Source organism: Loxodonta africana, chromosome 18 (assembly GCF_030014295.1).
Source record: "Loxodonta africana isolate mLoxAfr1 chromosome 18, mLoxAfr1.hap2, whole genome shotgun sequence".
Taxonomy (NCBI): domain Eukaryota; kingdom Metazoa; phylum Chordata; class Mammalia; order Proboscidea; family Elephantidae; genus Loxodonta; species Loxodonta africana.
Genome location: NC_087359.1, coordinates 59,139,725 through 59,153,890, shown reverse-complemented (window position 1 = coordinate 59,153,890; position 14,166 = coordinate 59,139,725). Strand labels below are relative to the sequence as shown.

The following is a 14,166-nucleotide window of genomic DNA, read 5'->3' as shown; positions in this document are numbered from 1 at the left end:
AATTTGATGAAATGACTCAAAATGCAGATTCCCATCCAAATATAATTCTTGTCATCAACAAGAGTGGTTTAGGAAAAGTCCTCCAGCAAGCTTTCCCACAGATCTTGAACATCCCTAATTTTTTCAGCAGCAACCCATATTCATGAGTGTAGATGAGAGCCCGCCTTTGGGGTTTATATATCCCGGTTACGGGACACTTGGTTCTAACTGAAAGCTTGGCAGTTTGAACCCACCCAGCAGTGTGACGGAAGAAAGGCCTGGTGATCTGCTTTCCTAAACATTAACCAAAACCAAACCAAACCTCTTCCGACAAGTCGATTGCAAGTCATAGCAACCCTAACAGGGTGGAGTAGAACTGCCCCATAAGGTTTCCAAGGAGAGGCTCCGACCTTTTCGTTAGCAGCTGAGCTCTTAACCACTGCGCCACCAGGGCTCCTCCGAAAACCTTAAAAACCCCAAAAACCTTACAGCCCAGAAAACCCTGTGGAGCTCAGTTCTACTCTGTAACACATGGGGTCGCTATGAGTAGAATCCATTCTATGGCAAGGAAGGGTGGGTGTTTAAGGTAAAGCTGTTAGAGTTTATTTAAAGTAAAGCTGTCAGGTGAGGGAAAAGTCTCTCTCGGTGGCCTTAATTTCAAACGCCAGACGCCTTTTTAACTGGGCGTGGTCGGATCAGGGATTGGGCATCCAGTAAATCGTGAACGTTGGGTTTATAAACAGACACAGAGTTCCGCGCGCGGCCAGCAGAGGGCACTCGGCGTACAGTCACCAGGCGGGGCGGCGCTGCGCCAGCTCCGGAGGCGCAGGCGCACTGCCGCCGCCGCGTCCGCCGCGTCCGCCGGGTCCGGGGTGGACGTTCCTCACTGGAGGCCGGTGAGCCGCGCAGCATAGGCCGAGGCCGAGGGCGGGGGCGCGGGCGGGCGCCCCGGGGCGGCGGCGGAGCGGGGCGGGCTGGGGATGCGGAGGCCTCCGGTAGGCTCGGCCTTGCATGAGCTGTGGAAGACCTCCCGGCGACCGGCGCCATTCCTTCGTCCCCCCTCGTGCCCTCCCGTTCGTCCTGGGGAGCCGAGTGAATCGGGGCGCCGCCCCCGGGCGCGCCTCACACTTGCAGGCCCCCTGGACGGGAGGGACGGGGGTGGGGACAAGCAGGAGCCCTCCCGGGCTCTCCGGGCCCTCTGCGAAGCCCGGAGGCCTGGGCCCACTAGGGAAATGCCCCTTGTCCGGCCCACACCTCCCAGGTTGTCCTCTGTTTGCCCTTAAAAAAGACGTCTCCACGGCCCCGGAGCCCCGGGTGAGCGCGCCTACCTGGAGCAACCTTAACAGTTTATGCTTGCGCATAACAGATCAAGCCATCCCCTGGCCTAAACCCCTTCGTCCTCAGGGCTAATTATTCCCCCCAGCTTTATTGTTACATAATTTTTTTTTTAATTCACGTAGCATACAATTTGCCCATTGAAATTATACAATTCAGTGCCATTTAGTACATTTGCAGAGCTGTACATCCGTCACCACAGTTTTAGAACATTTTTTTATTACCCCCAAAAGAACCCCTCACACCTTTCAGACCTTATCTCCCGACCCCCCTCCTCTCCGTAGCCCTAACAGAAACATAACAATAAACCTGCTGCCCGAGGAGTGGATTCTGACTCATAGTGATTAAAAAAAAAAAAGATTACATAGGACAAAATAGAATTGCCCCAGAGGGTTCCCAAGGCTGAAATCCTCACAGACTGCCACACCTTGCCCGTGTGGAGCCAGCTGGTGGGTTGGGACCGCAGATTTGGTGGTTAGCTGCCCAGTGCTGTAACCAGCACACCACCTAGGCGACCGTGAATCTACTTTCTGTATCTATAGATTTGCCTATTCTGGACATTTCGTATCAATGGGGTTATATAACATGTGGTCCTTTGTGACTGGCTTCTTTCACTTAGTATAATGTTTTCAAGGTTCATCCATATTGTAGCATGTATCAGAACGTCATTCCATTTTCTGGCTCAGTAACGGTCCATATACAGATGTACCACATTTTATTTATCTGTTCCATGGGTAATCTTAGCTCCTTACCAGACCTACCACAACAGCCTCATCTTCACTCTTGCCCTCCCTCTTCCTTAGCTCCAGCCACACTGTGGTCCTCATGGTCCCTTTCCCCCTTAGGTCTCCAGAGGGCTGTTGTCTGCCTTCACACATTCCCCCAACCTTCGCTCAGACAAACCCTCCTCCTTCCTCAGACCTCAGATTAAATGTCTTTCTCAAGAATCCTCTGAACATCAACTAGATGAGAGGCTCCCGTAAGCCAGTCACTCAGGAACCTGAGTTCCACTTTACAGTATTTAATTATAATTGAATAATTGGTTTTTATTATTTCCTCCTGTTAATAAGTAAGCTCCATGGCGTCAGGGACTTTCTTATTTCTTTCTGTACTCCAGTACCTAGTTCCCTATTGGTGCTCATTGACTATTTCATCACATGCACACACATACACACGTGTGCCTCCTATGCTAGGCATGGACTGGTGATACAGCCGTGAACAAAATAAAGTCCCTGGTCTCATGGAGCTTACATTTCAGTGGGGGAAGACAAACAGAAACAACTAAATACATGAAGGTGGTAAAGAGTGTTGTGGAGAAAAATAGAAGGAACTGAAGGGTTATCAGGAGCGCTGGTGGTGCAGTGGTTAAGAGCTTGACTACTTACCAAAGGGTGAGCAGTTCAGATCCAGCAGCTGCTCCTTGGAAACTGTATGGGTTGGTTCCACTCTGTTCTGTAGGGCTGCTATGAGTTGGAATTGACTTGACAGCAACAGGTTTGGTTTTTGGTATAGGGTATCAGAGAAAGCCTCCAGAGTGAGGCCTGGATACATGGAAGGAGTGAGCCATGTGGGTACTGGGGAAGAGACCAGCATGAAGGCCACAGTGAGAGGGATTATGAGAGGAAAAGGAAAAACTAGGAGTTTTCAGCTCAAGGGCCCTCTCAGAGGAGCCCTGGGTATATATAGAAAGAACTTGAGTTTTGAAGGCAGACCTGGGTTCAAAGCCCAGCAATGGCTCTTGACTAGTTATGTGTGACCTTAAGCCTCAATTTTCATCCTCTGTAAAATGGGAGTTGTTAGGCTTGTAGATTAAGTAGCCCTTATGAAATATTGAGATATAATATTATTGAGGCATAATAATGTTGACACGAGGTAGGTGTGCAATACGTGTTAGTTCCCCTCTTTCACCCTCAAACCAAGTGCTGTAGCTTGTGTGTGGGAAGCCATTAGTACAAAGGAAGTCTCACATCAGAAAGATTCAGTTCAGATTGCCAGCTGCTCTGCTCTTAGGAGACCATAGCCTATTTGCATTTTGCTTGATTTCTGGCTTTGCTTTGGCAGGGATAGCTTAGGAGTTCACTTTAAATTGGCAAAGGCTCAGAATGCTTTTGGGCTGACAACTTTGGGGGTCAGGGTGTCTCCATAGCCTGTGAGGCAACAGGTATTGTAGAAAGAACAGAGGATTCAGAGCCAAAGGACCTGAGTTTGACCTGGTTCTGCCACCTGCTGGCTTTGGGACCTCGGGAAACTGACTTTCCTCCTGGCTTTAGTTCCCCCTCTGGTAAATGGAAATCAATCAACAAACATTAATTGGGCATCTGTTATGTTCCAGGCACTGATAACTGTGGAGGGGATATGATGATTAACGCAGTATAGTCCCTGTCATCCAGAGAGGGAACACAGATAGCCAGGTCAAATAGGAAAGACTAAGATGATGTTCAAGTACCATCTAGCCCCTGTGTGAGGCACGCAAGCTTACCTGAGCTTCACAAAACCCCCGTGAGGTAAGTATTCTGTTCATGGAGGAGGAAGCAGAAGTTCAGAGGAGTTAAGCATGTTGTCCAGGTTCACACAGCTAGTGAATGGCGGAGGTAGACTCCTAGAGGTTTTTGGTCTCTAAAACCTGCTGTCTGTTCTTCCATTACGTTGTTACAAAATGATCACAGGACAGTGTGATTGTGAGAACAGCATGGGGTGGACATCTCGATGAGCAGGAGCTAGGTAAGGAATGAAGGTGAAGGTGGGTGAAGGATTCCAAGTAGAGGAAAAAGAGGTGTTGAAGAACACAGCAGGTTTTGGAAATGGTATCAACAGTAACAATGAATAGTAAGCTTGTGGTGTGTGCCAGGCGCCATGCTAAGTGGTTTAGGAGCGTTATTTAAATCTTCATAACAGTTCTGTGCAGGAAATACTGTTGTTCCTTCATTTACAGACGGGAAACAGACTTGGAGATGGGACTTCAGAAGTTTGTCCGGGGTCCTGTAACGGGCAAGTGATGGAGCCACATTTGAACACAGGCTGTCTGATTCCAAAGTCCACAAACTTGACCTCCAAATTCAGTATGTGGCTAAAATATAGGAAGCATGGGAAGGCCAGGAGTACATGAGGTTAATGAGAGTGTTGGAACAAGATTTTGGAAAGCTGCTTTTTAGGACTTGGTCATGAGTGGCACCATAGGGGCCGGGCTGGAAGAGAGAGACAGATAAGAGGTATTTGGATAGTCCCAGATATTATACAGCTTCGAGCCAAGGTAGTGCTCAAGGGGACGAAGGGGTGAGGACTTGAGAGTCACGACACTGTGGGAGAGGGACCGAGGAGGCAAGGATCACTGCCCCATTTCTAGTTTGGGAGAACATACATGTGTCAGATGGAGCCCTAGAGTCGAAGGAGCAAAACGGCTCTGTTCCTATTTTGTGACTTTCCCCATCAAGAAGAGTAATGACATATCTAAAAAATGGCCTTGTGCAAGCTTAATTTAGCTTGTATTCGTGCTCATTAGGGCATCATTTCTGATTATTTCCTGCAGTTCCATTCTTGCTCTCATTTTTAACGTGTGACTTTTTCTCACTTATTTTTAGATGCTCTGGGTCGGAGCACAGGTTAGGGAAAGGGATGGTGGGGCTCAGTTGGGGCTGTAGGCCTGTTTCTCAGCATCATTGCCAGGGGTCCATTTGGTTTCCAGGAAATTCTCTGTGGCTTTATTTCTTCTCTTTTCCTTTGTTCTGTCATATTCTCTGTTGGCTTTCCCAAGAGCCTTTTGTCCCTTCCTTTGTTGCCCCTTGTCTTTGTCTCTGTACTTGATAACAGTCTCATGACTTTGTTATTTATTTTTTTCATCTATTTACAGGAGGAAGCTGTAGATGACGTCCTTGGGTTTCTAAAAAGCATGGAGAGCAAGGCTGAAAAATAAATAGTGGATAACAGCACAGTAAGTGCTTTTCTGGTCTGCTCAAACCCTTGAATCTGGTCAACATCTTTATGAATGGCTTGGATATAGGCAGAGCAGGTGGTGTTATGAAGTAGTTCAGGGCCTGGGCTTTGGAATCAGAAATACCTAGGTTCAGTTCCTAGTCTTACCATGTGCTAGCCTTGTGACCTCTGGCAAGTTCCTCACCTCTCAGAGCCTCAGCTTCCTCATGTATAGAAGCGGGCTAATGATACTTACCCCAGCAGATTGTTGTAAGAATTAAAAAATCCATGGAAAGCTCTCAGCATGTACGTGGCACATACTAACCCCTCCGTGAGTAGTAGGTTATAAGGCTTGCCGTCAGCTTCACAGAAGGCCCTGGGCAGGGGAGCTAGGTAAGGTGTCAGGCCATTCAACTCTGTGGTCCTAGGGCTGAGTCCAGCACCGTACAGGTGCTAGTTGCTCTGAATGGCGTTGAACTGGGGTTAATCTCTCTCTTTGTACCCCATTTGTCCCTGGAATGTGAGTGTGTCTGTGCTTTTGTCATATTGAATTGAGTTGGAGAACAGGATCAGACACCCTAGAGATCGTGGCAGATTGTGACCCTGGAATGAACTAATAAAAATACAAGATGGAGAGAGAGATAAGAGTAAGTCATGGAAAAAGGGTGCCTTTTTTTTTTTTTTTTTGAGCCAAATGCCAGGGCAACATGAGGGCCCCAGCCGAGAATGCAGCCTGAGCTACATTCCTTGAATTCCCAGGTCAAAGGAGGTGATAGTGGAACTGATCAGAACACAACCAAACTGTTGTTTCCCCCTCTGGGGAAGAAGGAGATTGATAATGATGGAGGGTGTGTGTCCAGAGGAGGCTGAGTGGAAGAAGGCTGGGAGGTGATAGCACCTTCAGGATGGTTATAAAAGAGCCGACAGAGGGGTTAAGGTAGTTGACTTTGAATAATGAAAGGCTGGAGTTGGGGGTAGGTTTGGGGAGACTAAAGCCAAAGGAGAATTTTACAGTGGCAGATTTTAGCTCAGAACCAGAGAGATTTGAGATGAATGAAGATGGCCTGCCCAGAGTTGGGAAGCCAGGAGCCCCCTGCCATTAGGGAGCATGTCAAGGGAGCAAAGCTGGGTGACTTCCTGCTAGTAGTGCAGAGAAGAGATTTCTTTTACACTGGATGGGAGAAGGTGACTTTCCGCTCTTTGGTGTTCTGGTTTGTTCACTGAATACTGTCTACTTGGGACTGTTTTTCTAATTGTTCAGTCCTCACCTTTTCTGAGTGCCTACTATGAGCCACGAGAGCAGCGATGGTTCAGTGGTAGAATTCTTGCCTTCCATGCAAGAGACCCAGGTTCAATTCCCAGCCAGTGCACCTCTTGCACAGCCACCACCCATCTGTCAGTGGGGGGCTGGGCATTGCTATGATGCTGGACAGGTTTCTGCAGAGCTTCTGGACTACAATGGACTAGGAAGAAAAGCCTGGCAATCTACTCCCTAAAATCAATTGATGAAAACCTTATGAATCGTAACAGTCTAATCTGCAGGTGATCATGGGGATGGCGCAGGACCTGGGCAACGTTTCGTTCTGTTGTGGTTGAGTTGCCATAAGATGGGAGCTCACAATGGCAGTTCACAGCAACTGTGAGCCAAACCATGCTACTTAGGTGTTTTACAACTTTCTCATTCGTTATAGGCTGTGGGATGAATAAGTAGAACTTGGTTCTGTCTCAGTTGCCTGCAGGAAGGTCCTACAAGGGAGTTGGAAAGAGGCTCAGGAGATAGGGAAAGGCTTGGAGCAGTCGAGGCAGGAATGGCGGGAGGGGGGTAGTGTTTCAGCCAGAGGTGATGGCTAGGAGTTTGAGGGTGTAGAGGACCCTGCAGACGTCATCGCTCTATACAGGGTGGAAGCCCGAGACTGTCTCAGTAACGTTTGGAACCCCTGAGGGCAGGGAGAAAATGGAGCTGCTGTTTTCTCAAGGTTGAGGATTGTTCAGTATCTCAAATTTTGACGTTACTTAGTGAGCAAGAATTCATGATGGGGCCACTATGTGCCAGGCTCTGTTCTGGCCTTTGGGGGAGCAGAGATGGAAGAACGTGACACAGTCCTTGCCCTCAGGAGTTTCCTCTGGTGGAAGGACGGAGAGGCCCACGCTTAGAGCACAGAGAGATCCCTGCTAACCGAAGCAGATGCAACAAACTGTGGGCAAACAGGTAAGGGAGAGAGTCTGTTTCTCTGTGGGGCAAGGAGACTAGGAGGACTTAACCAAAAAGGAATTTATTGAAAGAATATAAGGAGCTTGCAGAATCAAGACTAGAGAACCAGGCTGGGGCATGGGCAGGAGTCTAGTTGTTCCTGGAAGGCCAGGTGGCAGGACCTACAACAACAGCTCAGAATGGGAAGAGGCTGATGAGGACACACTAGCTGGGCTCAAGGACTCAGGTGGGCAGGCGAAGGTCAAGTCCAAATGCTGGATAAGTGAGTGTTCCCAAGGCCACAGTGTTTGACTACAGTTTTAGCAGTGATGTTGTGTGGTGCCTTGCCCCTCAGACAAGAGCAAACCCACATTTTAAATTAAATTAAAATTTTTTAGTTTAGCTGCTCTAAGTAGACCCACACATGTATGCTCTACTAGTTATTACTGAGAGTGACTAAGTATTATAATTGAGCTGAAAATAATCTCCCGCCCATACTTGCTGGGTTGGTTACTAAGTATTGCCTGGGTTTTTGAGTAACGAAGTTGTGTTCTTTCCAAATGTTAATTTTGAGGACTGCAGATGCTAACCATCTGTTATATGACTAGCATTTTACAATATTTGATTAGCACTTTATATAGTTTAGGGAAGCCTGCCAGTGGAGTCTCTCTATCAGATTAGGAACTTGGTGTGTCCTCTGTGGTTGTCCTTGAAGTTTGGCCTCCATTGTATGAGTGTCCTCTCTGTTTGTTGGGCTAAAGGGTGGTTAGCCAGACTGGCGGGTTGATGATTCAGCATAGAAGGAACTTGAGGAGCCCGATCCCTGTTTATACTCTTCCTTAGAGTGGGAACCACCAGAGCCTATCATGGAAGTAGAATTTGGCGGGTTAGGGCCCGTCCATCAATTAGGACCCTTTTGGCTTCAAGTGACAAAACCATGAAACCACACTGCTTTGGCAAAAGGGAATTAATTAGCTCAGATCACTGAAAAGTCTGTGGATGGGACTGCCTTCCATTGGATGGTTTTAGGGCTCAAATGAACTCTTTGGACTTGGTTTCTCCCAGGGTCACAGCTCAGCCTTATGCTATGAGGTTTCAGTCTCAGGCTTCAAGAGGAGGCAAGATGGCTTCCCCAAGAGACTTTCAAATCCTCATGGGAAGCAGCTGGATGGAGTCTTTTCCTGTCATGCCTGTAGAGGTGATGAGATTCTCTCTGATTGGACCAGCTTAGGTCATGTGCCCATCACTGAGCCAATCTCTGTGACCAAGTGGATGCAGGACTCTGAGTGGTCAGGCCTGGGGTGGAGCCCCACCCATACCTCCTGAACTGACCAGGTGGATCCCCAGGTGCGCAGCAGGGCCTTTTACCAGAAGAGGGACTGGATAGTGGGGATTGAAAACCACCAGTCCTTCCCAGGGTCAGAGCAAGAGCCTAGAGAACCAGGAGGACTTGGCCGACGTAGCTGTGGAGACCGATGTTTATTTGTTGTTGCCAGGGGGATAATATGCAGGAAATGAGATGAGGTCTACTCTGAAACCAGCTACTTACTAAGTCGTTTCCTTTCTTAGTTTAAGGGTGTCTGATAGAGTTAATACTCTTGTGTTCTTTTTAGGAGGAGTCTTTTCTCCTTTTTATCTCTCTTTAGAATTAAGGCCAGCTAGTTTTTTTTTACTTAAGCTCTGTCTTTTAGCGCCATCACCTGGAACATAGGGAACCTCTCTCTCATAGAGGGGAAATCTGTACAGAGGAGATAATAGATTGCATTCAATTCAGTTGATCAAACAGTGCGGGAAACCTGCTGTGCGTGGGGCACTGGGACCTGGCTAAGTGCCATCACAGCAGACCGTCTGGGCAGTGTGAGGAGGGCTGTAAGAGCACCGTGACAGGGCACTGCAGCACCCCAGAGGACCGAGTGATTCCATCTGTCCCCAGGGACGGACAGTCAGGAAGGGCTCCCCAGAGGAAGTGACACTGGGTTGGATTTGCAGGGTGAATGGGGCCCTCACATGGAAGAATAGAGAAGAGATCCAGGCAGGAGCCTGCAGGGCAGTGACCACAGAGAGGCAGGTAGGTTACACAGAGAGGCAGGTGGGTTACAGGCAGGAAGACACTTAGTGAATGCTGAACAAGTCCTTGTTTTCCAGAATCTACCGTTAAAAATAAAAAAGGTCAAGTTAGAGTTGTGGCTTCTTTAGAGAGAGGCATAGAGATTAAAAATATGGGCTCTGCAGACAAAAGAGAGCATACCGTGTAATTCCATTTGTATAAAACTCTAGAAAAGGCAAACTAACCTAAAGTGACAGAAAGCTGATGAGTGGTTGCTTGGGCATGGGGTGGGGTGCAGGGGGCAGGAGGGAGGATTACAGAGCGGCACGAGGAGACTTGAGGCGGTGGATTTGTTCACTCATGACTGTGGTGATGGTGTCTCGGGTGTATGCGTATGTCAGAACTTCTCAGGTCGTACACATTAAACATGTACAGCTGATTATATGTTGACTCTACCTCAGTATGGTGGCGCAGTGGTTAAGAGCTCAGCTGCTAACCAAAAGGTTGGCGGTTTGAATCCACCAGCTACTTCTTGGAAACCCTATGGGACAGCTCTGCTCTGTCCTATAGGATCGCTATGAGTCAGAATTGACTTGACGGCAACGGTTATACCTCAATATAAGGAACCTGGTGGTGTGGTGGTTAAGCGCCTGGCTTTTAATTGAGGTTTGGTGGTTTGAACCCATCAGCAGCTCTGCAGGAAAAAAGACCTGGGGATTAAAATATTACAGCCTAGGAAACCCTATGAGGCAGTTCTACTCTGTCCTGTAGGGTCACTATGAGTCAGAATCGACTCGATGGCACACAACAGCATACCTCAAAAATGGCCCTGGAGGCAGATTAAAAAAAAAAAAAAAAAACTTTTTTTTTTTTTAATTACCTGGGTTCAAATCCCAGCTCAGCCTTTACCAGCTGTGTGACCTTGGGTAAGTTACTTGATCTCTATGTGCCTCAGTTTTCTTAGGTGTCAGTCAGGGTTAATAGTAATACCTATGAGAATAGGTTGTGTGAATTAAGTGTGTTAATTGCATGTAAAGTGAATAAAGCGGTACAAGTGCTCAGTAAATAGTATTCTTATTGATAACACACAGTCAAATGAAATTGTGTGCCCAGGCCTTGCACACCACGACAGCTCTGTGGGCAGCTTCTTCATGCAGAGCCCCCTAGACCTGGGCTTCTGAAACTTGAGCGTACACATGACTCTCCTCAGCATCTTGATAACGCAGGTTCTGTCTAGTAGGTCTGGGGTGGGGCCCGAGACTCTGCATTTCTAAAAGTTCCCAGGTGATGCTGGTGCTGTTGGCCCAGGACCACACTTTGAGTGGCGAGGCTAGACCTCGAGGCATTCTCCCTCTGCTGCCTGCTGCCCTCAGTAGTAGGTGCCTGGCTGATGTCAGAGTTGGTTTCTCAGCACTTGCCACGCAGGGTCCACCTGCTTGCCGCCCCTTCTTCTATCAGGGACGCCTCCTCACACCTAGAAGTAGGTTTCCAGAAAGAAGAAACCAGGCATGAGGTTGCCCATTGCCCTCTACACTTGCCCTTGGTCCTGGGGGCCTGCTCTAGGCTGGGCTTTCTGCAGGACTGAATACCCAGCTCCAGCCCCAGGTCTGGGCTCTGTGGGGATGGGGGGGACATGGCTTCCACACTGCCCTGCTTCACAGAGTGCTGGGACCTAGGGACCAGGGCTAAATATCGGCTTGATGTCTTAGAAGTGAAGCTGTGTGTTTTCCAGGGGTGGCGCACCTTGCAGATGGCCCCGCTTCCGGGGGCAGAGCTAGTCCAGAGGCCGCTGCAGCTCTACCGATACCTGCTGCGCTGTTGCCAGCAGCTGCCGACCAAGGGCATCCAAGAGCATTACAGACATGCTGTAAGGCAGGTGAGAGCAGGGTACCCTGGTCCAGGAGTGGGAGTGGGGCTTCCTCTGATTGAGAGCCAGGAGCAGGGCACAGGGGTAGTCTTCCAGTTGGTGGAGAGGCAGCAGTTCCATAAGAATGACAGGAACCCAATGCTGGTTGGCCTGGATCCTCTCTCCATGTTCCATCCAGGAAACAGGAAGTGTATCAGCCACATACCAGCCCTCCCAGGGCTGAAATAAGGAAGCTAAGTCAAATACAGTGTGGACAATATCACTTTGGCAAGCATGCCCGTCAACAGCACAATCTCGATCATGAGAAAACATCAGGCAAGCCCAAACTGAGGGACTGTTTACCACATCACTGTCTCTGTACTCATCAAAAATGTCAGTGTCGGGAAACAGAAAGAAAGAAGTGCTCTGGATTAAAGAGGGCTAAAGAGACATGCTTTCCCTGACCTGGAATGGATGGGGGCAGTCGTGGGTCAGTGGCAGAATTCTCACCTTCCATACAGGAGACCCGGGTTTGAGTCTCAGCCAGTGCACCTCGTGCACAGATATCACCTGTCTGTCAGTGGATCGTGTGTTGCTGTGATACCAAAAAGGTTTCAATAGACCTTCCAGACTAAGACAAACTAGGAAAAAAGGCTTGGCAGTCTACTTCTAGAAATCACCCTGTGAATCACAATGGTCTGATTGGCAACCGATCATGGGCATGGCACAAAACCAGGCAGTGTTTTGTTCTGTTGTGCATGGGCTTGTCGTGAGTCACTGGCTGACTTGACTGCAGCTGACAACAACAAAGAGACATGATGACTAAATGCAATGGGTGATTTCAGATTAAATCTTGGACCAGGGGAAAAAAAACCATAAAGGACGTTATTGGGGCAAGTCATGCAGCTGGAATATGGACTGTAGATTAGATAGTAGTATTGCATCAGTGTTAAATTTTCTGAATTTGATTACTGTGGTTATGTAAGAGAATGTCCTTGCTAGGAAATGCACACCAAAGTTTAGGGGTTGAGGACATGATGTCTGCAACTTAACTCTTAAATGCTTCCAAAAGAAATCTATACAGACACGATAGGTAGTCCCCGGGTTATGAGGGAGAGCAGTTCCTGAGCAGATCTTTAAGAATTTGGAGGTAAGTGTTAACAGGTCCCTAAGGTTCTTATTTAGCCTTACTTTAATACAAAAGACCCCTGGCGGTGCAGTGGTTAATAGCTTGGCTCCTGACCAGAGATTGGCAGCTGGAATCCACCAGCTGCTTCTTGGAAGCTCTATGGGGCAGTTCTACTCTGTCCTGTAGGGTTGCTGTGAGTTGGAATCAGCTGGACAGCAATGGGCTTGTTTCTTTTTAGTTTTTAGGGCAGAGAAGCCCTGGTGCTACAGTGGTTAAGAGCTATGGCTGCTAACCAAGAGGTCGACAGTTCAGATCCACCAGCCGCTCCTTGGAAACCCTATGGGGCCGTTCTACTCTGTCTGATAGAGTCACTATGAGTTGGAATCGACTCAGTGACAATGGGTTTGGTTTTTTGGGTTTGAGTGCCAACAGGGGTCCCTGGGTAGTGCAGATGGTTAATGCTCTCAGTTGGTAACCAAGAGCTTGGAGGTTCGAGTCCATTCAGAGATACCTTGAAAGAAAGGCCTAGTGAGCTACTTCCGAAAAATCAGCCATTGAAAACCCTGCAGAACACACTTCTGCTCTGACACACATGGGGTAGCCATGAGTCAGAATTGACTCAGTGGCAACTGTTGTTTTTTGGGTGCTGTTCTTCCCTTGTCACAACTGCCTTGCTGGCAGGAGGATGGGCTTTGCAGTCAAATGGGCTAGAATTCAAATGCCCGTGCCTTTGCCATTGCCGTTGCTTAGCAGCAAGTTATGGGTTTCTGAGCCTCGGCTTCCTGATCTCTAAGTGGGATAATCCTAACTGTGCATGGAGGCTAGGAGATACTGAGTGTCAAGTGCCCAGCAGCGTACCTGGCCCACGATAAGTGCCCTGAAGCTATGGGTCCCGCGGAGATGACTAATCATCTTTATTTATGCTTCAATTTACAGAGTTTCCAGGTTCATGCAGATGAAGACGACCCTGAGAGAATCCAGCAGATTATTAAAAGAGCCATTGAGGATGCCGACTGGATCATGAACAAAGTGAGCGCTAGGCTCCGGCCACTACCTGTGAGCTGGGGAGTTGATGGCTGTAATCTCAGCGACCACCGGGGGTCGCCCTTGCCCCACAATTGTTGGTTCCTCTGGGTTTGTCTGGTGTTTTCTCAGGAGCCGTGGTGGCACGGTGGTTGAGGGATTGGCTGCTAACCAAAAGGCGGGCAGTGGGAATCCACCAGCTGCTCCTTCGAAACCCTGTGGGGTAGTTCTACTCTGTCCTATAGGGTCATTGTGAGTCAGAATTGACTCTATAGCAATGGGGATGTTTTCTCCTGTGTGTGTGCATTGTTGGTGGGTGCTAAGGAGGCCCTCAAGCTGACTGCCCCTCTCCTCCTATAGCCAAAAGGTGATGGCAGTGCCCTTCCCAGTTACATTTGTTTTCTGCAAAGGGGACGAGGGCACCCTCAGTACTAAAGGCAAATTACTGCCAAACAGTGTTGAACGGATTGAGATGGGGCAGCAGGAAGAAGGAAGAGAACAGTCTTTGCAGAAGCGGAACTGCCAAAGCTGGCAGCAGCATTGTGATAGGTCAGAGGGGAAACGCTGACTTGGAAGGTTGTGAGCTCCTTGTCTCTGGGGTGTTCACAGTGACACAGGGTTATTGGGGGAGGAAGGGAATTTAGACGCGAATAAACCAGCTGCCATCAAGTGGACTCAGATTCGTGGTGACCCCATGTGCACCATAG

The 14,166-nt window shown here is 48.5% G+C and overlaps 1 protein-coding gene across 8 annotated transcripts in view; it reads left to right on the top strand.

Moving 5' to 3' along the window:
• Nucleotides 1-803: 803 nt before the first annotated feature.
• LYRM9 (LYR motif containing 9) overlaps nt 804-14,166 on the top strand; it is a 31,846-nt gene continuing 18,483 nt past the window's right edge. For 3 of the 8 annotated variants that reach the window (XR_010318403.1, XM_023556180.2, XM_064271459.1), the window contains exons 1-6: nt 807-875; nt 4,247-4,373; nt 5,162-5,242; nt 7,338-7,432; nt 11,194-11,337; nt 13,373-13,465. Coding sequence is in view for 7 of the 8 variants with exons in the window: in XM_023556180.2 (XP_023411948.2) it covers nt 7,409-7,432; nt 11,194-11,337; nt 13,373-13,465 (261 nt within the window). In the remaining variant the exon portion in view is untranslated. The other 5 variants (XM_023556179.2, XM_023556182.2, XM_064271460.1 and 2 more) reach the window with 5 other exon arrangements.